We start from the raw sequence: 25,081 nt of genomic DNA, 5'->3' as shown, positions 1-25,081 counted from the left end.
ATCTACCCAAAACAAAGAAAAAGGAACTTGAAACAAAAATGATGAACCAGTACCCTATACTACAAGGAAAATTTAATAACTCGCAAGTTCTCAATCAAATACCTATTGGAATTAGAAATGCAATAAAAAAATTGCAACTATGTTATTGTCAAAAGACTCAAAACCATTAAATCACTTCATGGTGGAAAGTCCTTCAACAATAGTGTCCATAAGCTGCTGCTAATGGTTTTTGTGTTTCTAATATCTGGATTTATCTCATACACAAACTAGGAAGTTCAGTCAGGTTTGACTCTCCCTGATAAGGAAAGAGTTTCAAGTCAGCTAGCAGCCAAAGGCATGTGAACACATCTTAAGTTCACTGGCAGTCAAGTGCACACCCTAGGATGACAATTAGCAACGAGGGAATGGTTAGAAGATCATCTGCAGTCCCTGCTAGCAGAGATAAAGATCATTGTGGAAAACCTCCCATTGCCTAAAAAAATCACGTGCATGCGCAAATGCACAAAGAAACAAGAAGGAAAGAAAAATCCAGTGAGGAGAACATCCAATCATAAAATTTAAATTGTATAAAGTTACAAAAAAAAAATCTACTGAATACATAAAATAAGTTCCAATAACAAAATATAAATTCCTCAAATAGCATGAACACTTCCCAACCCCAATTAAAAAGGGCATCAGATTTGCAACGAAAAACATGATTGAAATACCATCATATGCTACAAATTTGTAAGAGTTTTGAGGCCCTTTTCTGCAAAAAGAATATGGCATACTAATTCTTTCTATTTGTAAATAATCAAACTGCAGGTAACACAACAAAATCCATGACAGGAAAAACAATCAAGCAACAGTTTCACAGAGAGGGATAAAAACCAATGTCATGAATATCAACATTAGTTTTGAAATATCACATTAAAACACCCAAAACAAATAAACAAACACACTAAAAGAACATCAAGAACGATCAACTTAAAACCAACTTAAAACTATACGTTCCAACGTTATGCAAAATCGGTGCACATAAAAAATCTACCGGAACAGTGTAAGAGAAGTAAAATTCCGTGGGTTCACCTTTAACCTTGTTGCAGAAGGCTGATAGAGCACGACGTTGCGTGGGATAAGCTCGGGAGGGAGGCGCTCCTTCGCCTCCGCGTTTCCAAAGATGAAAGCGGCCACGGCGAGTACACTGGCGCTGCCTCGCAGGGAAACCAAAGCGCAGAGCACAGGCGGGCGGGAGGCAGAACTTTAGTGACGAAACAGAAAACCCAAAAACAAGAGCAGAGGACTAGCATATTGAGGTAGCAACCGGAGAGAGAGAGAGAGCCCTACCGATTCACGGAATCAACCGGAGGAGCAAAGACCCGCTCGCTGCCGGACTGTCGGATCCATCGAAGAGAACCGAAGAGGAAGATCGAGGGACGCCCTCTAAACTTGAATCTGCACTAGAGACGATGTGTTAACATTCAAATCAGTTGTTATACACTTAGATCACAAATGTGTTAGGAATCCAACAAGAAATGGGGTAAAAAACAGATGAAATCGAAGGCGGAGCAGCCGGCTGACCTTGAAGGCTGAAGTGGCCCACGAACACGGCCCGCGGACGACTGGTTCAGTGGTTCCTCCTGCAGACGTCGGAGAATCCCGGACGGGAGAACTAGAGAAGAGAAGAGTTGATGAAGTCGGAGAGATCGAGAGGCGACTGGCAAGAGAGGGAGAGTCGGAGAGAGCGAAAACTTCAAAAGAGAGGGAGAAGTGAGATTCGAGAACGAAAATGAAATGAGGAAACCCTAAACCTCGTCCCGCTTTGACGCTTTTTCATCTGAACCGGTTTTAAAAAAACCGGTTCACTAAATAATCGAGCCGATTCGAGCTTTAACGAGTTCACTTACATGAACTCGAACTCGACTCGATTAATTAAACGAGTCGGCTCATCAACTCGAGCTCGACTCGTTTAACTAAATAAGCGGCTCGTTTAAACATACGAGTCGAGTTAAACGAGTCGAGTTCGAGTAGCTCGACTCGTTGAACAGCCCTAGGTCTAGGCCTACTCCGGTCCTATCAAAAACATTGCATTCAAATCCCTTAAACTTAAGTTAAAGTGAAATAGAATTTCCAAGTGAAAAAGCCTCTTTCAGAATTTAAACAAGACTGGTGCACCAATTTTACATAACGCTGGTTTAGAAGGCATTTTTCTGAAAATCTATAAACTTGAGAATAGGTCACAGCGATTTCTGTTTTCAAAGGTTAAACCCCATTTTCAGAATCGAAAACATATAAGCAGTATCGAAATTGCAAAGCAGAATACTGAACACCACCTCCTGTAAACAAATCTTAGAAATTCTTTTGGGTACAAAGGGTTAAAACGCTTAAGTCTGTTTCTGAAAATTTTAGTAAATCAATGGGTCGATTAGGAAGTTTGTTTTCCGGTCTGTAAACCCTAAGGTCTCACGATTTCCCGACTCTCTCTCTCTCTCTCTTCTCCATCGGATTTTTTCCCTTGAAAAAATCTTCCCTCTGAAAAAATCCAAGCCATCAAACGTGGCCTTAACGACCGTCACCGGGCCTCCGGCAGTGTTCGGTGGCGTCCGGCGATTTCCAGCCACGGTGAGTCCGTCCGCCGTCCCACAACTAAAGGCCAGTGTCATCCGGAAAATCCAAGGTAAACTATTTGGTTATTTTCTATTTATTTCCTGGTTTGTGTTGTTGCTCACTCTCTTTGATTTATATGTTATTCAGAATTTCGGCAGTTTGAGAGACCCATTGGAGATGCAACCAATGAATGTGATTAGATTTCTATTCAAAGGAAGAAAGTTGTAGTTACAGTTCCAAACAAAAAAGTAAATGAGCAAAAACTAATATTGGCATACACGCATAACATGTAGCATGGTTCCATTATCATGGAATAGATATCATTTGCATCTAAGTATCGTGTATGTGTAGTGAACTCACGTCGGGTTGTACATGTAGTAATGTCAATCTCTATCGCTACCTGTTGAGCATGTATATACTATATATTCTGCAAGTTGTAAATGAAAATTGTCGAGTTGCCCCCTTCTCGAATTTCGTTTTTCTTTCTCTCCCTTCACTCGCGTCTGGAATTTCAGAGAGAACGTAGCGGAGCTATGGTTCAGCGACTCACCTACAGGAAACGGCACAGCTATGCCACCAAGTCCAACCAGGCGAGGGTCGTGAAGACTCCTGGTAATCACCCGTAGTTTAATTATTTTTCCTTTGGAGATTGTTGTACGTGGATTGATCGCCTGGTAGCCCATTCTTAAACCTAAACCCTAATTCATTTCGTTTCGTTGTTTCGATTGGCTTTTATCATGTGCGATGGTTTGGGGCTCAGCATGTTTGTGATCCCGACAACCTGCGTCATTTGGTTCTTTTTGTGATATTGGTCTGCAAGCCTCTCTGGTTCTAGTTGCTTATTGTTGATGGGTTTTGTGGTTCTTGATTTGGTGGTAATTTGTCTTCTTCATCTTTGAGGACGAATTGATCCGTTCCGGGGTTCAATGGCGGGTTTTGTTGTTTGCATTTCGCTTTTGCTTTTCAATCCTCAACATTCCGATTTTTTTTTTTCACTGAAATCATTTTGGTCTAGTGAATAACTCTTGTTTGGTACCTTGTTGGCGTGCTCTCTCGCTAAATACCTTTAGTTTGTCAAGAGGTTCAAATTTGGTTCGATTTCCTTTTATTATCCTGTTCAATACCTTTTGGACCTTTGGTCTAATGCCTTTTGTATTGCAGGTATCTCTTGCTAAATACCATGTCTTTTGAGTGCTTATTTTATGATCTGAAGGTTTCAATTTTGGATTCCTTTTTCTACTTCTGAAATTTAGTTTGTCAGATAGTGCTTCTACAAATGTGTTTTTTGCCTTCCACGCGATATTATCTCTTCTGTTTCTTTTGTTTTTATGCTGTTGACACGTTGCTGTTATTATAGAATTTGGATATGCCCTGTTTTTTATTTTCCTAACCTTCCTTTTCCTTCTGTTATACTGATCATTTTGGTTTCCCTAGTTATCTTTTAGCTGTTGTATTTGGGTTCTGAAATTATTTTTGCTATGATGACCTTTTATGTATTTATTTTTCTTCTAATAATTTAGTGTTTTCTTCTTGGTTGCGGTTGCATAGGGGCTGTAGTTACTCAATTTTTTATCTGTCTTTGAATTTTCTTTTAGTTTTTCTTATTTGTAATAGTTCTAATTGAATATTTAATTATCTTTGTGTTTTCACTTTTCAGGTGGGAGGCTAGTGTATCAAACCTCAAAGAAGAGAGCCAAGGGTCCTATATGCCCTGTTACTGGGAAGAGGATTCAGGGGGTAAGAATCTGTCTATGACGGCAGTTTTTTATTGTTTGGTTCATTTCAATGATTTCTTATTTTTATGAAGTTTGCGTTTACATGGTTGGTGATTATTTCTGGTTATGATTCAATTTCTTGGAGGCAAAATGTTTTGAATGCCTGACCTTGTGCTAATGTGTATGTTGTCAAGCCTACCAGGCACTGCCTGGTCGCCAAGCAGTGCCTAGCGCCTAGGCAAAAAAGCGACCATTTTTATTAGATTTTTTTAGTTCTGTTAATATGTGAAGTTATTTTGATTAACTATTACTAATATTTGAAATGTATTGGTTACTGGGACTACTTTATTATCTATCAGGTGTCATAATAATAATATGAAGACATTGTTGTAACAACCATTCTTTGTCAGGAGAAGGGCGATGGCCTCCTCTTCCCTATTTATGCAATGTAACCGAGAGCATTTAATGAGAGTTTATGTTAGAGAGATACAGGACTAAAAAATGTACTTGCCCACGGATCCTTCGAAATGGCATTCCTAGTTTGAAAAATAATTGAGTTCTTGTTAAACAGTGTTCTAAAACTTTGAGTTAATCATGCAGTGAGAATGGGTCTTGATAAAAAAGCGTATACGTGAATGTATCTTGTCATGGCTATAAAGATCGAATATGTTAATACAAGATATAAATTGTTAGTTAGATTGTATTTATAAAGTTATGTATTTAGGTTGTTGTATTTGGAGCTTATTCTCTTTTGCAACTACTGCTTTGCTGTTGTGATATTGATTTGGTGACCCTTTCCTTTGTGTTTTATTTATTTTTTCAATAGTACTTAATGCAATCTCGTTTCATGCAAGGGAAGTTGAAAACTGTTCTAGTTGACAAGATGAATCTGGATTTGGCCACAAACCAGGATCTATTTTGCTTCTCAGTCAACGAATATCTCTGTTGTTTGTTCATGGTTCAGAAGACGTATCTCTCTCAATTCACAATCACGAACAACATTCACATTAGTAGCTTCTGAAATGTAACTGCGAAGTGCATATGTCGGGCAGGATTCTCCAACGGTAGTAGCTTTTGCATGGTAATTTATGCAAACTACTGTGATGATTTTGCAGATTCCTCATCTGAGACCTGCTGAGTACAAGAGATCTAGATTAGCAAGGAACAGGAGGACTGTCAACAGAGCTTACGGTGGAGTTTTGTCAGGCGGTGCTGTTAGAGAGAGGTACATGCCTTTCTTCCTAGGCTTATAATATACATGCTTTTTTGCATCTTTTTCATGCCTTTCGTTTTAATTTGCTCTTCTTGTTGCAGGATCACCCGGGCTTTCTTGGTTGAAGAGCAGAAAATCGTGAAGAAGGTCCTGAAGATCCAGAAAGCGAAGGAAAAGCAGGCTGCTAAGAGTTGAGAGAAGCAAAGTAAACACTTCCACCTGGTAGAAAATTTTCATTTAGTTGATGGCGAACATCTTGGAGAATTGGTGTTTGGCAGAAAACAGTTGGACATGCATTAGCTGTATGCAGTTTTGCATTTTAATGACATTTCGTGTCTGTTTATGTTGGTTTTAATTTTGTTTTTTTATTATTTGTTTCTGCGATTCTGCTCCCAATTACTGTGTTAAGGTTTAATCGACATTTTTTAGACATGAAATGATAATATGATTCGCTGGTTAGGCATATTCATCGTTTCCTCTCTCTCTCTCTTTTGCTGTGATCACTGCCATGGTCATTGAGATTGAGTTGGTGCGATGTGGTTTTCGGAGAACATGAAGAAATGTTCACCCGTTTTAGGAAGCAGATGAGAAGGTTCAAGTGTATGTGGGTGGTGATATTTCGAAGTTTGAACTGTTTTTTTTTCTGTTTTAAGAGGTAGAAGAGCTGTTTTAAACTTGTTCAAGCTGTTTTTTTGAATGAAATACTTCAAGGAAAACAGATGCAAAACCTTGTAGCGGTCGTGTAATATTATATGTATTTGGTTGACCAATTTTCTCAGTTTGACAAATGTGAGGGCATGAGATCGCAATACTAAGATACCGGAGAAGTATTGTCATTTTTGTATGTTTTCTCGCTTCCGTTACTGTGAGCCTTCTACGGTCAAGTATCATACGGGTTAGTCTGGACTGAATTACTCGAATCCAATAACCCGCGAAGGTTTACAGTCGTCCAAATTCTAATCGTGATGCCCTTGTCCTGTACGGTTGTCTTGGTGCCGCCTCTTTGTTCGCTGAGACCCTCAAACAAGGGTCAGCGTACTGACTGCGAGTACACTGACAAGTTGTAGGGCGTCATGTTCCTCACTCCCTTCGGATTGAGTGTCGTGCAAATAAATTGATACATTCTGAGATTACAACATTGTCAAATCTCTCTGTTTGAGCTCAAACAGAACAGAGAGAATCAAAGCACTTGATTGTATGATAAGAACAATATGTTAACAATTATCTGCTTTTGGCAAAGTTTTTTGAGTTCGCTTAGTTAGGTACCATATTTTTTTACTAATTGGCAATGTAGTATAATCCGAAAGAGAAGCCCGATTCCTCAATAAAACAACCGAAGGCATCTAAAGGAAAACGTAAAATAAGAAGGAAATGAGAAAGGGAGATTGGGCAAGAGCGAAGGGTTGTGGAGTAATAGAGGTTAGTTATTATAATTATTTATAGATGTCTCCAGCGGGGGTTAATATGAAGGAGAAGTGCCCATTCGTAGAAATTTTGGTATTACTGCAAAGGAAAAGGAAAGGAAGGAGGAAAAAAAAAAGAACACATATTTGTCAAGAATGGGATTCGAACCCATGCCCTTTCGGACCAGTACCTGAAACTGGCGCCTTAGACCAACTCGGCCATCTTGACCTTTGTGCCAACTTTTCCTGTACTAATCTGAACATGTCAGCATATTCAAATCACCACCCTACCCTTTTTGCACTTACTCGGCCGGACGGCGTCAGTGTCAACGGACGGTGAAACGACTCCCAGTAACGTTGGCTACGCCTTTCTCCCGTTTGAAAATCCTTCCGATTCCCGACGACTCCAATCGAAGATTACAGTGTGCAGCCGGTGCTGATGAAGCTGTTCACAGCGCAAAATGAGGGATCCACTCTCCGTCCATGGAATGTCGGGCACAGGTCCTCCTAAAAGTTTCTTCTTCGCATTCTTCTTGTTTTCCATCTTGTAAAAGATAACCACCTTCTATTCACCGGCGACTAGCTTGTGTCGTAACCTTTTTCCTCCTTCAAATCTCCTTGTTGGGCAGCTGGAGAGTCGTTCTTGCCCACGCCCATGAACCGCCGAACGAGTGGGTGGCACTGTGTTCAGGATCTTAAATAGAATCATACCAGAATTTGGTTATTTGAGGAGGTTTTCCATGTGAAGCGCTAAATGAAGGGTCTAGGATCATTGTCTGTGGGAATAATGTATTTGTAGATCGTTATTTTTCCCATACCAAGTTCTCGTGAGAATTTATGTTGTCATATGCTTCTATTCACTGCATAAGGCCATTATAAGTTTCTTTGAAGTTTTGGTTCATAAAATGTTTAATGTTGAACCATGATACTTATGCTTCATAGCTTTGATGTGTGAACTTTTGTTTCGTGGAAGTAGTGAAGCTTGATCTGGCCTTGATGCTGCTGGCAACATCAGTACACAACCCTTCGAGTTATGCCCTTTCATCAAATTCTTTCATTGAGATCGATAAGAAAACGTCTTCATTCATTCCTTCCTACTAGTTTTACCAACGCTCACCAACCATTTGGTAGAGTTTTTCGATGGATTTCTGGCTCTACGTTTAACTTCTTGCCTTCTGAATCCGTAACTGGCTGCCACTTTCTCCATTCCACGGTCCTCCGGATTAATCTCCGTGCTCACTTCTCCACAGCTCCATCAGTTAATCAATAATTTGCAGATATAGCCATGTTGCTCTCCCGTTGTCTATTCAAACTCACCACCCAAACTTTGCATCTCGGCATGCTATCACCCCTGGTTTTGTTTATGATCCTCAGTTGGAAGAGTTGTTGTGTCACCGCTGCAGGATTCGTTTGGCAGGCTCTACGCCTGATGCCTTCGTCTAGCAGGCTTCTGTCTGCGTGATCTTCGCGCTGATCTTTGCAAAGAGGGTTTCAGGCAGTGGGGAGCCAGAAATTTTTGGTTGTGGGGCTCTGTAAAATTTTTTTGCTTATGTCCATTACTGGGAGATACCAACTTAAATGTCACATACAATTTTAAGGAAAAATTGACAATTTAAAAATTTCAAAATGAACTATATTTCTGTTTACAGTCAAGTTTTGGGTTATCATTTTCATGGAAGATCCACCGATCCAGCCATTAGACGTACTAAATCAGAAGCCTATGTAATTTTCTGGCACAGAAATCTACCAACAAACTTATGAAGTTAGTCGAATTCAAATCTCCGTTTGCAAGAATTAGTGATCAGTCGTCTTTTGATTTCACTGCCAAGTGCTCCGCAAACTCCAAAATTAGTAATAAAAGGTGCAAATTAAACTCCCAAAACAACAAGCAGAAAGTTTAAATAGAAACTCCCAAATCAAAATTGTCATAAGAAGAAGAGAGACAGAGACTTGAGGGAGAGAGCCATATTGAGCGATGCTGGAGATGGAGCGACGACAACCGCAGCAGAGGGAAAAGATGGTTTTAGTAACTGCCCTAATAGACGACTGGAGGCTGGAGCTGCTGTTCGTTGTGGGACTCTAGACTTGTTGTGGGGCTCGAACCAAGTCTGGCATGGGCAACCCATGCCGTTGAACCTGAGTGGAGCTCCTTTTCAAGGAGATTTCAAGGGGAGCTTTCATGGGCTGGCGTGGGCAGTGGCCCACGCCAGCCCACACGTAGCTCCGCTACTGGTTTCAGGTGTTTGCGTATATTATCAAATTTGGATATTTATCCAATCTGTATGCGGCAACCAGCTTGATTGATTTTTTGGCCAAAAACACAAGCTTTGACGACATCATGTAGGCTTCTTATGACATTCCTCACGGAAATGTGGTCCTTTGGAATGCTGTTATTGCTGGTAGCGTAAGGCACAAAGAGAACTGGGTGGCACTTCCTCTCTTCAAAAACTATGCTGTATGATTCTCATTTTGTACCAATTTCTTTTTCGCTTTCAAGTGACTCAATTGCTTGTGCTGGTATCGAAGAATTGGACTTGGGTCGATCAATTCATGTTTGGATAAACAAATGCAAACTACTAGATGATGTCTGTGTTGCAGCTGGCCTCGTGGACATGTATGCAAAATGTGGAAGCATGGTGCATGCACTCGTGGTGTTTCGGAGAATGCCAGAACGCAATGTTGTGTCCTGGACAGCTGTAATCTCAGGCTATATTCGCCAGGATGATGCTGTTTTTGCTTTTGAGTTCTTCAACAACATGAGAACCTTCGGAGTTGATGCAAATATATACACTCTCATATGTATGCTCTCTGCCTGAGCTAAAATAGCCAAACTTGAACAGGTATTGCAGTTTCATTGTTGGATGTTGAAGAATGGGCTTCTTTCAGGCACTGTGGTTTTCGAGGCCCTCATAAATGCATATGCAAAAATGGTAACATTGAATTGTGTGTGTGAGTTTTTCATGAAGAAAGAGCGAGAGATGACAAGATATCTATTTCCATATTCTCAGCGATGCTTGCTGGTTATGCTCAAAGCCAGAATTCTGGAAGATCTATTTGGTTGTTCCAGCAGATACTTCATCAAGGAATGAGACCTGACAAATATGCAACATCAAGTGTTGTGAGTGTAGTCGACATAGATCTAGGGAGACAGATACATTCTTTTGCCGTTACGATAGGATTAGGTTGTGATGTTTCTGTGGCTAGTTCAGTTTACACAATGAATTCCAAATCTGGAAGCCTAGATGAAGCTTTTCAATTGTTTGAGGGAGCAGTTGAAAGAGATGTTGTTTCTTGGACATCCATGATTGCTGGATTTGCAGATCATGGCCAGCCAGAAAAGGCATTTGAACTAGTAAGGAAAATGCAGCCTGAAGAACTGAACCCTGACGAGTTTACTCTGTCAGCTCTCCTCGCTGCTTGTTCTGTTTGCAAGTCATGGAGGAAAGGAAAAGAAATCCATGGCTTTGCTCTTCATTCTGCCATGGAAAGACAAACCCTCGTAGGCAATTCTTTTGTTAACATGTACTCCAAATGTGGTGACACAGTTTCTTCTTTCCAGAGTATTCAATAGTATACCAGAAAAGGATCACTTCTCTTGGTTCTCTGTTGTTTCAGGTTTGGTACAAAATAGGTATTGTGAGGAGGCCTTGATGCAATTTCATGAGATGCTGAAGAATGGACTGAAAATAGATATTTTGTTGTGTCATCTCTCCTTGGGGTGTTGTCAATTCTCACGTACTTGGAACTGGGCAAGCAATTTCATGCTCAAACCATAAAAAAAGACCCGGAGTTCCACCTTGCTGTGGACAGTTCATTGCTTACAATGTACTCAAAATGTGGAAATGTTGTGTCTTGGACTGCGATGATTGCACGCTATGCTCACAAAGGACAAGCTCTTGAGGCTGTTCAAATATTTGAGCAGATGCTAGAGAAAAATATTGAATCAGATTACAAATCGTAAACAAGGCGTACACGCAGGCTAAACACAAAACGGCCTAAACGCAGCTACTTGGCGAGTTAGTGACAGATTCAAATGTGAGACGCGGAGCATCGGCTAATCAGCTTCGGCTGAACACGTTACAATTGGTTACTTGCCTTCATAGGGGACATGATTGTAGTACAGCTTCCTGCGTTACGTTAAATCCGAAAGGTGATTGCCCAATTTCCTGCTCGACTTCCATCATAAAGAGGGCACACTTGTATCCGTCAGAGGTTTTCGAGTACAGTAGACGTTGACTCTCTTGTGTTGGTGATTGCAGGTTTCGCCTTCGCCAGAGGGCGCTTTTGCGCAAGACGTGTGCGTGATCAACACCGAGGAGAAGCACTTGTGCGAACCCCAGACATAGAGAGCATGTTCGATCTCAACATCGAGGACGATTCATACCAAAAGTTCTGATTTCTTTTGGCCTTTCCTAAATTAGAAATGTTTAATCTTTTAACATGGATAAGCACAAAAAAGTTGATGAGGAAAGCACCATCCATCTTTTCGGTCGAATGGAGCTGCGAATCGGTTTTTTGCTTAATCTTGAGATGAAGAGGAAAAAGGAAAATGGGCGGAAGTCATATAAAAGAAAAAAGAGTGGAAAGACAAGCAACAAGACACGTGAACAAGAGGGTAACAATTAATTTTGTTTAATGAGCAGTAGATCGTATGGGGGATTTGGTCATCATACTCATGAACTCCTCAAAATTCACGACGCCGTCGCCATTTTTGTCGACGCCGCGGATCATGTTCTTGCAGGCAGAGAGGGTCGTGTTCTCCCCCATGCTCCTGAGCACCTGGTGGAGCTCATCGGCGGAGATCAAGCCATTATTGTCGCGGTCGAAGATGGTGAAAGCGTTCCTGAGGTCCTCCATGCACTTGGAGGAGTCGGTCTCCTGCGTGTTCATGTGCAGGAACTCATCGACGCTGATGAAGCCGTCCCCGTCGGCATCGGCCTCCCGCATCATGGACTCGACTTCCTCCCTCCGGCCGGAGAAGCCGAGGCAGCGGAGCATTGACTCGAGCTCGTCGGTGGAGATCCGGCCGTCCCCATTGGCATCGAACTTGTCGAACACGAGGCGGAGGTCGCCGGAGTCCTGGATGCAGAGGGCGGAGGTGGTGGCCGTGGAGGGGCAGGGGACGGAGTCGGAGGAGGAGGAGGAGGAGGAGGAGGCATGAAGAGAGTTAGGGTTCCGTTTCGAGGATTTCTTCTTGTGGTAGGGGTTGAAGCAATTCATCTTCATCCCTCTCGGGCGCCCCCTCTCTGGCGTTCCTCGCCGACGGCCCTGTTTGGCTCCGGAAATTTCAAGGCGAGGGTTTGAGGGCCATTGTTTGTTGTTTTTCTTCCGTCCCGACTGGAAAGGCCAAGGGTAGAGAGAGGAAGAAAGAAAATGTATGTGTGGATGGAGGTGAGCGGACGGCATGAGGAGGGAGAAAGCGCGTTTTGGACGCGTTTGCCTCTGTGTTTTGTGGTTGTACGCATTTCATTCCATTCCATTCCATGTGGGTAAGCGGGCACGTGGGTCGTTCGTGCTGGCTTTGGCCTTGCGTTCCGTCGTTTCCGCCGCTACCCCACGCGCTTTACCCGGTACGATGCGGATCTGCGCATTGCTTTACGATCTCGGCCTCATTTGTTGTGGAGAGGAGGAGGGACCCTTTTGCACGTCGCTTTCAATGAGGCAAAGCATGCTCTCTCTCGACCTGAAACTGCAGATTCAGATTAAGAAGGGAAGGAGGGGAGAGGTCACGCACGCGTCTGATGTTGGTATTGATTGAAAATGAAACGGAGGCACTTGCGTTTTCGCAGGTTCGGCCACAAAGATTTTGTGCTGCCTACGCTCCTTTGCCAATCCCATCCTGGTTGTGAAGGACGGACCGACTTCTTGTTTCATCTCATAAATGGAAAGGACACACGGGTTAAGATCCGTGTGAAAATTAGCTGCCACCTGATGTTAACTTAAGAACCAGCCTCAAACTGATCCGTTATTACTTTGATTGAGTTAGAGAAACAAATCAAGGAGTGATGGGCTCCTCTTGCGAGTAGTTAAGCGGGTGTTGTGCCCATCAATTTTTCACTTTGTCCTTGCAAACAAGAGTTGTGTCTGTGATCTATATGATATGTTTTGTTTGAGCAAGGAACCGCTTCTGACTTCCGGCGTCATAACCATGCTACCAACATTTGAAGGACTTGTAAAATTCTCAGACCAACAATTCGTCATGCATATTAATTATTCGAAAAGTATTAATGTTTCTGTAGAAAAAGTTCGACAGTTGATTCCTAACAACAATGCCATGATATGAAGAATATACTTTGCAGTTTTAAAATAGTCCACCTTATATTGATGGTAGGAGAAACCATTTTATATTGGTAGGAAACGTCTTTTGAACCATCTAGATAGCAATATGTAAGATGTCATGTTAGGGCCACTAGAAATCAATAGTCCTCTGCAGTTTATAAAAAGTCGGCGACCGATTTTACAAGCTCCAGTGATCCTAAGCAATTAATCCATGGGGAAGATAGATAAAAATGCCTGCCGACACCTATGTTTTATACCTCAGTGGTCATGTACTTGAGAGTTGAGAGTACTAAATAGCAGTGATACGAATTGTAATATGAACATCAATGACAATTAAAGGTCTCAAACTAACGAGGGGGGGAGGGCGCATTTTGTTTGGTGGGAAGCGGCCGTTTTCTCAAGGGATGATGGTCACCTTCCCGCGGACCGTGAAAGAAATTGGTACCGCTCGATGACTTTGGCAGCCGTTATATATCTGTCTTGTTCTCTTGGGCGGATTCATTATATAATAATGGCGCCGAACGGTCTTCTGCTAGTTGTCCGATCCAAAGAATAGACCGATGTTTGGTGCCCTCACAAAACTAGAGGCCGTTCAGGCTCTCGACGAGTTCGCCTCATCGACTGCCCGGCATTGGATGGTGGGTGTAGTAACAGGTTTGGGTCCCCATCCCCCATCGTAATCCGGATGGAAACCCAAAACCCTGGCGGCAAGCACTGCGGTGCGGCCTCCTGCGTTTCACTAGAAGCAGGTTAATGGCGTTCTACCATGGCTTAGTTCTTTTTCTTCTGAGGCGGTAGGTTCTCCTTCTCTCTCTCCCTCCTTGTGTGTGTGTGTGTATGTGTGTGTGTTTGTGTGTGTGTGTGTATGTATAGATTGACATTGTTCCCTTGCTTCTGCTTCTTCCTAGTGTCTCTCGTCACGGAAATCCCAAGCAGCTGGTGAATGGGTTCCCGTCCACCGTCCTCTGCCAGGAGATGGCGTGTCAATGGAAACGTTTATCCTCGGCGTCCTGGAACTGCCAGAGTGGGACGGAGCGTGACGACTGGGATTTGGCGACCCCGGTGGACGTTCGGGGAGACGACCTAAGGGGAAGGATCCTGCGGCTGAGGTTCCCCAAGAAGAGTGCGGCGGATGCTATCAAGAAGTGGGTAGATGAGGGAAAAGGCATTCGCCGTTCGGAGCTCCGTTCGATCGCGAAGCAGCTTGTGAGGTCTCGCCGTTACAAACATGCGCTTGAGGTTTGTGCCTCCTTTTCTCCCCCAAGTTATGCGGAATCAACAATGGAAGGCTTCTGTCAGGAATTCTTAGCGAACTAATCATATTGCATCGAACTCTATTTCTTACCGTGCCAGTAAATCTTCTGTTTATGATATTATGCAATTAGACTCCCTATTTAGAGATGGGGGAATTTCTGCAAAGTTCCTTGTCCTTCTCTGCAGTAGCCTTTATATAAGGCCTCTGTACTAATTTCCAGAACTTCCCAAAGCATGCCTTAGAGTCTCCATTCTGGAGAGCATCCAATGAGTGATGCTAGAATATCAGAGAATAGACGCGAATATGTTGGGTATGGTATGAAGTTGAGCATGAGTGACTCACTCCGTCCTTGTGATAAAATTGGTCTCTAAGAGGCTCTTTTTTTTTTTTTTTGTGTGTGTGATCGTAGCTAATATTTCTATATTCACATTCTCTGCATCCATTCTTCTCTGTCTGATCCTTCTTGTCAACTACTTTGTGCTTCATGTTTCATCATAATCATGATACTTGTGCAGATTAAATGAGTCCGTACCGTACCGAGTGCAAGTCATTTGGGGCCCTTGTAGAGCGTGTTCCAGAAAAATAGTGTGGTTACCGTCACAATGTGAATTATTACATTGCGGCGGTGCTTTTAAGAATTAGTCGATTGCTGAAGTTAATTACATTGGTGTCTCTAAAAGGTGCTCTAAAGTTTGAAGGCACCACTTTAGTTTCCATATTGTCCAACAGTGGAAGAACTTGTTGAATTAAATGAGATGCTGTTTGAGAAAAATTTAGAGTTTTATATGCTTCTATAGAGTGAAGGGATAATATTGTTTATCTAGATGGTCAGTTAGTTAAAACCTTTATTATCTGCTTGTGTTACCGACTCTATTTACATATATTTACTTGTCCAGTATTGATTGTAATATTATGAATAAAAGACCTGCTACACCAATTTTAATTTGTAGTGATTGTGTTTTCTCATTTTGGCCACCTTTTAATTGCTATATAATGTTAGATTCTGATTCATCTGTTTCATTTATCTTTTTCTTACTGCAATCAAGTTTGTGCTTTTGTGCTGTTTAATCCATTCTCTGTAGAAGGAAATTGAAATGTGTCATTTGTATAACTTGCAGATTTTTCAGTGGTTGGATACTGAGGTTGGTTTCTCAAAATCAGCTGCTGACCATGCCATCATGATGGATTGCATGATAAAAGTTCATGGCTTGTATTATGGAGAACAGTATTTTGAGAACCTCCATGACAGAGTCTCACGAAAGGCTGCTTGTATGCCCCTTCTCCACTCTTATGTCATAAACAAGGCTGTGGAGAATGCTGAGGCTCTTATGCTGAAGCTGCAACAGTCAGGTTTGGCTGTAGATGCCCATCCTTTCAATGAGATGATGAAATTGTACATGGCTACTGGTTCATACAAAAGAGTTCCATTGGTAATTCGGCAGATGAAACATAACAAAATACCCCTGAATGTTCTCTCCTACAACCTCTGGATGAATGCATGTGCTCTGGTATCGGGTGTTGGGGCTGCGGAGAAAGTGTACGAGGAAATGGTGATTAACAAAAATCTGGAGGTTGGCTGGAGCACACTCTCTACCTTAGCACACATCTATGTAAATGCTAATCTCATCAGCAAGGCAGTTGCTGCTCTACAAATGGCCGAGCAGAAACTGTCACCTAAGAAGCATCTTGGTTACTTCTTTCTTTTGACGCTCTATGCTAGAGCAAACATTGAGGAGGGAGTCCTTAGAGTATGGAAACTTATTCAAAGAATTGAAGTAAGACTGACTAGTACAAATTACATGTGTATATTGCTTTCTTTGATGAAGGTTGGTAATATTAGGGAAGCTGAGATGGCTTTCCATATTTGGGAATCAGAATGTCACAAGTACGATATTAGAGTCTCTAATGTGCTTCTTGGTGCTTATATGAGAGAAGGATGGATGGACAAGGCTGAATCCCTGCATCTTCGTACCTTGAGGAAAGGTGGGTGTCCAAACTATAAGACATGGGAAATTTTTATGGAAGGGTGGGTGAAAGCAAAAGAGATGGACAAGGCTATTGAAGCCATGAAGAAAGGATTTTCTAAGATGAAAAGCTGCAATTGGAAGCCCTCTTCCTCTGTTCTACTGGCCATTGCAGAGTACTTTGAGTTTCAGAAAAATGTTGATGGTGCAACAAAGTATATCAAAACTCTGCATCAGCTAAGATTGGCGACTGGGCCATTGTACAAGACGCTGCTCCGGCTGTACATCTGCACACGGAGATCAGCTACAGAAATTTTAAAGATGATTGAAAAGGATAAGGTTGATTTAGATGAAGAAGCTCTAGCACTTTTAAAGGATGTAAACACTAATAATGCATCTGGTGATGGCTGACGAGGCTTTCCTAGGCTGTTTGTCATGATGCATCACAACTTCTGCGCTAAGGCTAGTTGAATATGTTCCTCACTTCTAGGGCAGCTTGTGTTATTCATTACTGGAATTGGCTAAGGTTGGAGGCCATTGTCTGGTTTGATTTGCAGTTGTGACATGTTTCATGCACTATTACTGGTTACAGGACATGATGTTGACATTGGTGGAGGGTAAATGGCAGGCCCTTGTCGAGAATGTGTCTATTTGCAATTTAGTGTGCAATCTGGCTGAAGGTTGGTTGGAAATATGCAGATCATGCAGTCTCCTAAATCCTGTTAGTTCTGAAGCAAGCAGCCTTGAACCCATATGCTGGTTGAGTATCAAACTAACAGCCGAGTTGTTCTTCTTGGTCTTGAAATGACCTTTGCTTAGGGGTTGGAGTCGATATGAGGTGTGAGCATATGTATCACAGTCCAGAGTTTGGACAACAATACGGGGTTTGCTTGTGGGATTACAGTCTATTCAGTGCGTGAAAGCAAACTGGAAGTAAACAGTAAAGGTTGCAGCCTAGTTATATGCTTTAATATTCATATTCGGTAATGTCTATGTTAACAAGCCATCAGGCACAATTCTGATGCCGCCACCTGCTTACCGAGTCCTTTCTAGTTAAAATGCTTTCATAACAAGTTACTCGTAAGTATAGGTGGAAAAAAGTTTTCCTTTGGTTACTGTTTGTGAGGTTAACATATTTGGTTACTCTTCGGAGCTTATCCTTGATTTATTTGAGAAGTCATAGATCGAAACATCAGTTCTCCCATGGGAAATTCTGTAAACCCTTGATCTCTACTAGACAAATAATCACAATGTGTGGTCAGCGAAGAACAGGCAGGCGGTTGCCCACACCTTTTAGGTTGGAACCCAATCTGACTTTGTGCAGTACCCTACCACCTCATGACTGGTGCAGGCTTGAGGAACATAACAGATGTGAATTACAGGCCATAATTTGACTTGGTTATTTCGTGTCTTCCAAATGGACTTTGCCAAAGTTATCGAGGCAATTACCCTATTTAGGTGTTTTGTATTGCTAAAATGTTAAAAATTTCTCTTTGGTGTTTGAACGTATATGATAAGGGAATTGCGAGGAGGCTTGTAATTATAGCTCTGCGAGAAGCGGCCAGTAGAAGGTTGAGGATGCACTCGGGTCTGAAAAGGGTTCATGTTTGATTGCAAAATTGCTTTATCTTCTGTTTCACTAGAATGAAATAGGAGGCGCAACTTTATTTGTTGGGAGAAGAAATTTATTCCACCCTGAAGTCCAAACAAAGAGGGACCTGAGAAAAATGAGTGTCAATCCAAGCATGGTGATTCGGTGAACTCTACATTTTTTTTTCCTACCCAAAAAACATTGCTCCCAAACACGACCACGTTGTGCCGACCCGGAAAACATGCTTAAAGAAAATAAAAACTCGGTGGTTTTTCATGACTGAAAGAAAAGGCAAAGACAGGGAACTGAGGAGAAGTTATGGCTCCTAAATAGGAAACTTGCGTAAAACCTTGGCTGGGTGGGAGTCCAGTGTGTTGGACCTTGCTTGAAAACCGATGTAAGAAAAGGAAAGGAAAGGAAAGCAAAGCAGCAGGAGTCCTAATCTAATCTAATCCCCGCTTGGAGCATGTAAGGCAGAGCACTAAATCTAAATCGGGGTGGCCCATGACCTTGAGTGTTGTGTCGACCAACTCTTCCTGCTTTGTTCTGTCACGGCATCGGTGGTGAGGTTGGGCCGCAATAGACTTGCACAGATATCACGCTCGGAAAGACGAGAAAGATCCTCCAACCATGAACAAGCTGATAGATGAATGATTAATTTATACACCATCTTCATCATTCAAACGATTGGTCGTGCATACAAAGATTATGTTTAGTGAAGTCCTTCCTATTCAGCGCAGTGCTCAAGTGACGAGTTGACAAAGCACATTATCCAACCCACAATCACTGGCTCGCCACCCCCACTTTTTTCTCGTGGCCTAACCTAACCAACCCCGGAGCTGTACGGTTCGGGCTCAACTTGAATGCACCCGATATTGAAACCGACTTAAGAGGAGTATGTGTAACCATTCAAACTTGGTTTTGCATACTGTTTATTCTAAACTGAACTTGAACGAGACTAGCATAAGATTCGACATCTGCTCGCATCTTTGGATATTGGACTAAGATTCAGTTGTGCACATCGGTTTTTGAATCCGTGCAATAATTGGATTTGGGGACCTGACTTCAAAATTGGACCAATATTATTACGACATATTTGACGCACAGACAATATTCCAATAAAGAACTATAGGTTACCTGAAAATAAAAGGTCAAGTCACCGAGAAAATGGTATTGGACGAGGCTCATATCATACGATCCAGCAAACCGTGTTGGAGTTGGACAAGAGGCGCATGCGGAGCCGAGCCGAGCAATCAAAGGAAACCCTACATTTTGAATTTGTTTTTGTTTTTTTTTTTCTTCTTTCCCTTCTCCTCCCTCCTCCTCCTCCTCGAAACGTAAGCGCAAGAGGCTGCAACATGATTTGATTTTTCCTCTCCCTCCCCTTTTCAACCTTTCCACCGCAAACCAGTTGGTTCTCGTCCTCCATCATCATCACCATAGACTTCGTCGACTCTGCCAATTCTCCCTCCTCTGCCCTGTCGATAAGCAAACCCCGGCCCCTTTCCTTGAAGAAGAAGGCAAAGAAAAAGCCCAACTTCTTTCTCGCCTTCGTTGGGGTTATCTCTGCTACATATAATCTAAGTTAAGTTGTGCGCCTCCCCCCAGTCCATCAATCAATTCTTCCTTCCGGTCTCTCTGTACGCTGCGAACGCCTTGCCTTGGGACTGGGAGTTGAGAAAGGGGGTGGGGGAAACTACTAAACTAGCACATGGCGCAGGCCGTGGACGATGAGTGCGACTACCTCTTCAAGGCGGTGCTCATCGGAGACTCGGCCGTCGGCAAGTCCAACCTCCTTTCCCGGTTCTCCTGCGATGAGTTCCGCCTCGACAGCAAGCCCACGATCGGCGTCGAGTTCGCCCACCGCACCATCACCATCGGCGACCAGCTCATCAAAGCTCAGATATGGGATACCGCCGGCCAAGAGAGGTAAATTAAACAACAAAAATCTTTTCTTTCTCCACACATATATATTTATATATACATGTACCTAAGCAAGTAAGAAAATTAACTGGTTAGTATTGATTGTCATTCATCTTTTCTCAATGAGATAGCTTTAACCAACTTAGTCGGTTCATAACCAATAAGCATGGTGGTGAGTCTACATGTCCCGTTGTCTCTCCCTCTCGTTCGTTCCACATGTGTATGTATATCTATATATATGGTCATAAAAGAGAAAAAAAAAGGAGAGTGAGTGTTGAAAAGAAATAAATTTTCATCAGGTTCAGAGCCATAACGAGCTCTTACTACCGTGGTGCGCTTGGGGCGTTGTTGGTGTACGACATCACTCGGCGTCTTACTTTTGATAACGTGGAGAAATGGCTCAAGGAGTTGAGGGAGCACAGCGACCCCAGCATGGTGATCATGCTCGTCGGCAACAAATCGGATCTGGAGGGCCAGAGGGCGGTGGGCATCGAGGAGGGAGCGGCGATAGCAGAGAGAGAGGACCTTTTTTTCATGGAGACCTCGGCCCTCGAGAACAAGAACGTGGAGGAGGCCTTCATGCAGATGATCTCCAAAATCCACGAGATCACGAGCAAGAGGAGGCTGGAGGCGAAGAGAAAGGAGGCGTCGGCCGCTGGGGCGCTGCCTCCTCCTGGTTCTGGACAGGCCATAGTGAATATTCATGAAGTTTCTGCCACCAAAAGAAAGGGTTGTTGCTCTGCGGGGTGAGCTAGCTTTTGCTTGTGTGTTTTTCCTGCTCATTTTTTGATGTTACATCCTGTTGTGGTTCATTTTGTGAAAAAAAAAATAAAGGGTGAAGATGAGTGAAACGCCCTCACCTACTGGGCTGCGTGTTATCCGTTGTTGGGTTGAAATTAAGGGGATGATGGCAAAGGCAACAACAATGTTTCGGTTGAAGTTTTTCTTTCTTCCTTCATTATTTGTTGGTATGTGGACCGTTGGATGAGATGAGGGCGGTGACGAATTCATGAAAAGGTTTGCTCTGCTCCCCCGGCGGGTTTGCTGTGGAGTGGATAGCTACCGCTTTTGCTTTCGAGGTTTTTTTCAGGATGACTACGCCACCCACTCTCAACATGTTTACACCTCTTTTTAGATGGACTCAACCTTTCTTCGGAACCTGACAAATCAACGCCAATAGAATACCAGCTCTACGAAGATCACTTGTTCCGAAATATTATCTTCAAGAGAGTTACAACGGATTAAACTCCTTTGATGCATTGCTGTGCTGTTCCTATGGATATGCATGCGCTCTTGCGCTGCACACACTCACAAAATTATTTATTTTATCCTTCCCATTAAATAATCTATTGTAATGAGAAGACCGATTTTTTGTGGTCCCTGTTCAAATGTCAATTTTGATGAAAAAGACGCACTTGGTGAGTGTGGGCGCGGAGCAGGAGGTTATATATATAGAATGGATGCGTAAAGAAAACTTTTTGTTTCGTGCAAGAACTTGCTTTCTGATTATTATAATCTTCAATGCCAAATTTACTTTTTTTTTTTCTTTTTCTTAAAAAAAAAATTAAAATCCTTTGTTGGGGATGTGGAGATCTTGAGCAGAAGGGCTAATTTTTTTTTTTCACCTGCTCTGGACTTTGAAAATGTCAGCCCCTACTACGTAAAGTAACGTATCCTGCGGGCCCAAAGACTTGTGTGGTGATGGAGATGCTCATTAAACCATCATCCACCAACTACGCCAATTGAATTACCCCTTTCGCTCAATTAAAAGGCTAAGTCTCGTTTAGAAAGATCTCGTTATGATGCAATTATTTTTAGTTCATTGACCTAAAATACAGAGAAGGTGATATTGAGAACTATGAGTAGTAGTGTTGCTTGCCTGATGGTCAACTTCAAGGTTCAGGCAGGATATTGACCGCCCGATAGCGACCAAAAACGTGGCAGGTGAAGAACTCTAGGCACATCGGGTGCTCCCTCCCATCTTACATCTTAGGTTAGGTTTTAAGTCCGATCACTCGATTCAAATTTAAAAGAGTAAAAGACAAATATTTTCTATACAGCAAACTGGACGGAAAATGGTAAATTAGTCGGTATTGAATGACTGGTGCTTGATGTATGTATAGAGATGGAATAGAGGTGTTTGACAAAGGATGATTAGCATATATACTTGATGTTGTTAGACGAGTATATAATATAACTACTATTTTACCACGTAAAAAATAGTCCCACAATCAGTAAATAATTGCTGACAGTGTGGTTGGGTTGGGTGTGCGTGCGTAAGCCTAGAAAAATCCACTCCGTTCTCGGAGAAGGTAGTAGATTACAAATATATTACTGCTTATCAAAAGTGGTTGGATACTGCCCATCACTTTAGCTCAAACCGATACAACAGAGTGACGGACCCCCGAAGATGGTCATAGCTCAATAGTGTTCTTTGACCTTTTTATGATGTAAGTGGGTGGAGTCCCTGTAAGCATCGCATGAAGGCCTCATCTGTAAAGTGTAATTGCGTCCAAATGACAAAGAATTTCTTTCTTTGGGGATTAACAGATAAGTCATCAACGAATCCAAGATAGTCATGTATAAACGAAGGATTGACAATCCTTGCCCCGTCTAGTTAGGCGCAATGAAGTCCAATAGCAGCATGGGCTGGAAATCATCCTTGTGTTTCATTTTTGTTAGACAAATTCTGAGAGGAGGATTGACAGACGGGCTTTGGACCTGTCAATAGTTGGTTGGTTGAAAATATTGTAGGGCCGGCATTTACACCATCGTGTTTACATTGGTGTAATGGTGTGCCGCTTTTTATATTGAATACATACATACATTTGAAAGAAAATTTTCACTCTTTACTTGAAAAATTATATGAAACTTCTCTTGGCACGAATTTTCTTTCCTTTCTTTCTTTTGGGTTTGGCGGATTTACTTTAGTAATGCAGCCTTCAGTTAATAAGGAAGGGAGCATGAATTGATGGCCTTACTTAACTGATGAGCACGCGAGCGCTCTGAAACCAAGTGATGCCGCCGGCCGACCTTGGTGTCCGGCCGGAGGCTGAGGGTCAAGATAAATGCATTTCTCCCATCTGTGAAACACAGCTTGGGGGAAAGAGAGAGAGAGATATTGTGGACTGCAAGGAGAAAAGAAACCCATTCGAATACGGAACGGATAACGACGAAGAGGACCGTCAAAAGCGAAGTGCCTTAATTGAGCTTTTTGGCGCCTTAGAAACGGTTGGACGACCTCTTAAGTGACGTAAGAATACTCTCTTAAGTGACGTAAGGATACTCTTAAGAGTGTAATACTCTTGCCACACCAGATTGATTTTTTCAATTGTTTAATTTTTATATATTTAAAACAAATCTTTAATTAAATCTTATTCACAAACGATTCCGATTCATAAAATCATTTAGCTTTCAGATTCAAGATTGGTAAAAATACAAGTGAAATGTTGTCTTCATCAAGTATTTATAATAAAAATTAAATAAAGAAAGAGAATACAATTATATATAGAGAAAAATGGTAAGGAAGATTGTAAAATTTTGCCCTCATCAATGTGGGCGGCACTTATAATGGAATGTTGACCATAACAATTAAATAATTGAAAAAAAAATAAAATTATATAGGGAGGAAAAAGATAAGGAAGATTGGAGAATCCTGTCCTTCCTTTTCAATCAACCTAAGATTATTTCAGGTAATTGGTTAATTTTTCACGTCCATTTAATTCTTATATATTGTTCTGGAGGGAGGAGGCTAGTAAGTCTCGGTTTTAGATTTTTTGTACAACATTGCACAGGTGTTGGTGCTTATTGCCTCAGCACCCATTAAATTTCATTTCAGGAGCTGGCTATTGTTATGGCTGCTAACAAGGGACCAATGTTATGAGTTAAAAATGACCAAAGTACATCTTATTGATTACCTGAAAAATTAATTGTAATGACCGGCGTGTAGGGCTTTCAATTTTTCACAGTGCACAAATTGTAATGGCTAATTGATCTTTTTCTATTAGTTCCCCTTGGAACTTTTTAAGGACTAAAAGATGTAGCGCTTGTGTTGTAAGGAAGGAGGATGCTAGCTGAGGACAAAAGTTTGCTTCATACAATTTCCTATAAAAGATGTCATTCTGCAAGTAGACTTTTTTCTTAGCTGGGTTGATAAACAATAAAAGCAGAAAGCATGTGCCCGCATGATAAATTTCAATATTCCTGATTTATGCAGTTTTCTGGACAACATCTAGTCTTATGTCCCCCAACAATATGATTCGCTTTTCCAAAAAATTCAGTCCCATTCTACACCGTTTGTTTGAATCAAACAGGCACTAAAAGAAGGTGCCGAAATGAAGCAGGGATTAATATTCTGAAAGGAAAAGATGTCATAATTCAAAAGGCCGTCCAAGTTTTTTTTTTTTTTTTTAAAAAAAAGATTTTAGCAATGCAAAAATATTCATAATTGAAGAGGTATACACCTTCATGGTTTGGAAACTACAACCAAATTAAGGGCGCTTGGTGGTATGAATTCAAGTTGTGGGACAACTATTCATGATGTATATATATGTCGTATGGCATGAAGGAAGGGTCAAAAAGGTTCGCACAACAATTAAATACCCAATAATTAAGTATTGAATATATAATATATGCTTGAACTGACTGCAATTTTCCTGGGCTGTGCTATTTTCACCCAAAAAATCCAGTGCAGACAATTTCTTTTTCTAAGTAAAATTCAATGCGGTGAAAATCACACTGCGACAATGTCTGGTGGAACAACCAAGGCCTAAACTTGAGAGCGAAATAAATGTAGGATTTGCAGTCACAACGAAGACGCAAAGATTCTTTGTACTCCAAGTTATGAAAAGAGATAGGTGCACGGTCATAAAGTTCTGCAACTCATAAACTGAGTCTCTTCAAAAGCTTAACGTGCAGTTTGGGAATTCATGGTCTTGAACCTGGAAAGCGAAAAAGTTTTATTATGTATAAGAAGTGAAGACTCAACAACATAATCATGAATTTTAATTTTTTTTATTCATGCACATCACATTCATGCCACAAAGGTTAACTTAAAAAAGTTAATGTAAATTTGTCAAATGAAGAAGAAGGGGATCAGATCATTGGGCGACAATATTGCAGGCGACTGGGGTATTCATATTTTTGCAATGTT

General features: G+C 41.8%; 4 protein-coding genes and 1 non-coding gene across 6 annotated transcripts; 3 read left to right on the top strand and 2 right to left on the bottom strand.

Moving 5' to 3' along the window:
- The first annotated feature begins 2,424 nt into the window (after positions 1-2,424).
- On the top strand, positions 2,425-5,977 carry LOC116259386 (60S ribosomal protein L34-like). 2 transcript variants are annotated; one of them, XM_031637179.2, is made up of 6 exons: positions 2,425-2,656; positions 2,734-2,834; positions 3,102-3,198; positions 4,244-4,323; positions 5,417-5,526; positions 5,616-5,977. In XM_031637179.2, the coding sequence occupies exons 3-6, from the start codon at positions 3,120-3,122 to the stop codon at positions 5,707-5,709; spliced, it is 363 nt and encodes a 120-aa protein (XP_031493039.1). In that variant the 5' UTR covers positions 2,425-2,656; positions 2,734-2,834; positions 3,102-3,119; the 3' UTR covers positions 5,710-5,977. The 2 variants fall into 2 exon arrangements, with proteins under 2 accessions (XP_031493039.1, XP_031493038.1); XM_031637178.2 differs by lacking the exon at positions 2,734-2,834 and having other exon boundaries at positions 2,431-2,656.
- A 1,088-nt stretch (positions 5,978-7,065) lies between these two features.
- TRNAL-CAG (transfer RNA leucine (anticodon CAG)) lies at positions 7,066-7,146 on the bottom strand. Its single transcript has one exon. It is a non-coding gene; the product is annotated as a tRNA-Leu (tRNA).
- A 4,309-nt stretch (positions 7,147-11,455) lies between these two features.
- Positions 11,456-12,334, bottom strand: LOC116259385 (polcalcin Jun o 2-like). Its single transcript, XM_031637176.2, has one exon. It carries the CDS (start codon positions 12,321-12,323, stop codon positions 11,550-11,552), a length of 774 nt encoding a protein of 257 aa, XP_031493036.1. The 5' UTR covers positions 12,324-12,334; the 3' UTR covers positions 11,456-11,549.
- Positions 12,335-12,462: 128 nt separating this feature from the next.
- On the top strand, positions 12,463-17,402 carry LOC116259383 (pentatricopeptide repeat-containing protein At5g27460). The gene is made up of 3 exons (XM_031637174.2): positions 12,463-13,990; positions 14,105-14,435; positions 15,570-17,402. The coding sequence occupies exons 1-3, from the start codon at positions 13,950-13,952 to the stop codon at positions 16,824-16,826; spliced, it is 1,629 nt and encodes a 542-aa protein (XP_031493034.1). The 5' UTR covers positions 12,463-13,949; the 3' UTR covers positions 16,827-17,402.
- Positions 17,403-19,090: 1,688 nt separating this feature from the next.
- Positions 19,091-20,868, top strand: LOC116259279 (ras-related protein RABA6b-like). The gene is made up of 2 exons (XM_031637010.2): positions 19,091-19,935; positions 20,229-20,868. The coding sequence occupies exons 1-2, from the start codon at positions 19,718-19,720 to the stop codon at positions 20,677-20,679; spliced, it is 669 nt and encodes a 222-aa protein (XP_031492870.1). The 5' UTR covers positions 19,091-19,717; the 3' UTR covers positions 20,680-20,868.
- The last annotated feature ends 4,213 nt before the right edge of the window (positions 20,869-25,081 follow it).

This window comes from Nymphaea colorata, chromosome 8 (assembly GCF_008831285.2).
Source record: "Nymphaea colorata isolate Beijing-Zhang1983 chromosome 8, ASM883128v2, whole genome shotgun sequence".
Classification (NCBI taxonomy): domain Eukaryota; kingdom Viridiplantae; phylum Streptophyta; class Magnoliopsida; order Nymphaeales; family Nymphaeaceae; genus Nymphaea; species Nymphaea colorata.
Note: the sequence above shows the minus strand (reverse complement) of the source record. Positions and strands in the feature narration are given on the sequence as shown.

Bases quoted from the DNA above. Each gene is read 5' to 3' on its own strand.
- LOC116259279 (XM_031637010.2), top strand. From the start codon at position 19,718: ATGGCGCAGGCCGTGGACGATGAGTGCGACTACCTCTTCAAGGCGGTG. The intron at 19,936-20,228 runs GTAAATTAAACA...AATTTTCATCAG, and splicing joins GATACCGCCGGCCAAGAGAG to GTTCAGAGCCATAACGAGCT.
- LOC116259383 (XM_031637174.2), top strand. From the start codon at position 13,950: ATGGCGTTCTACCATGGCTTAGTTCTTTTTCTTCTGAGGCG. The intron at 13,991-14,104 runs GTAGGTTCTCCT...GCTTCTTCCTAG, and splicing joins GTTCTTTTTCTTCTGAGGCG to TGTCTCTCGTCACGGAAATC. The intron at 14,436-15,569 runs GTTTGTGCCTCC...TATAACTTGCAG, and splicing joins GTTACAAACATGCGCTTGAG to ATTTTTCAGTGGTTGGATAC.
- LOC116259385 (XM_031637176.2), bottom strand. From the start codon at position 12,323: ATGCCGTCCGCTCACCTCCATCCACACATACATTTTCTTTCTTCCTCT.
- LOC116259386 (XM_031637179.2), top strand. From the start codon at position 3,120: ATGGTTCAGCGACTCACCTACAGGAAACGGCACAGCTATGCCACCAAG. The intron at 3,199-4,243 runs GTAATCACCCGT...TTCACTTTTCAG, and splicing joins GAGGGTCGTGAAGACTCCTG to GTGGGAGGCTAGTGTATCAA. The intron at 5,527-5,615 runs GTACATGCCTTT...TTCTTGTTGCAG, and splicing joins GGCGGTGCTGTTAGAGAGAG to GATCACCCGGGCTTTCTTGG.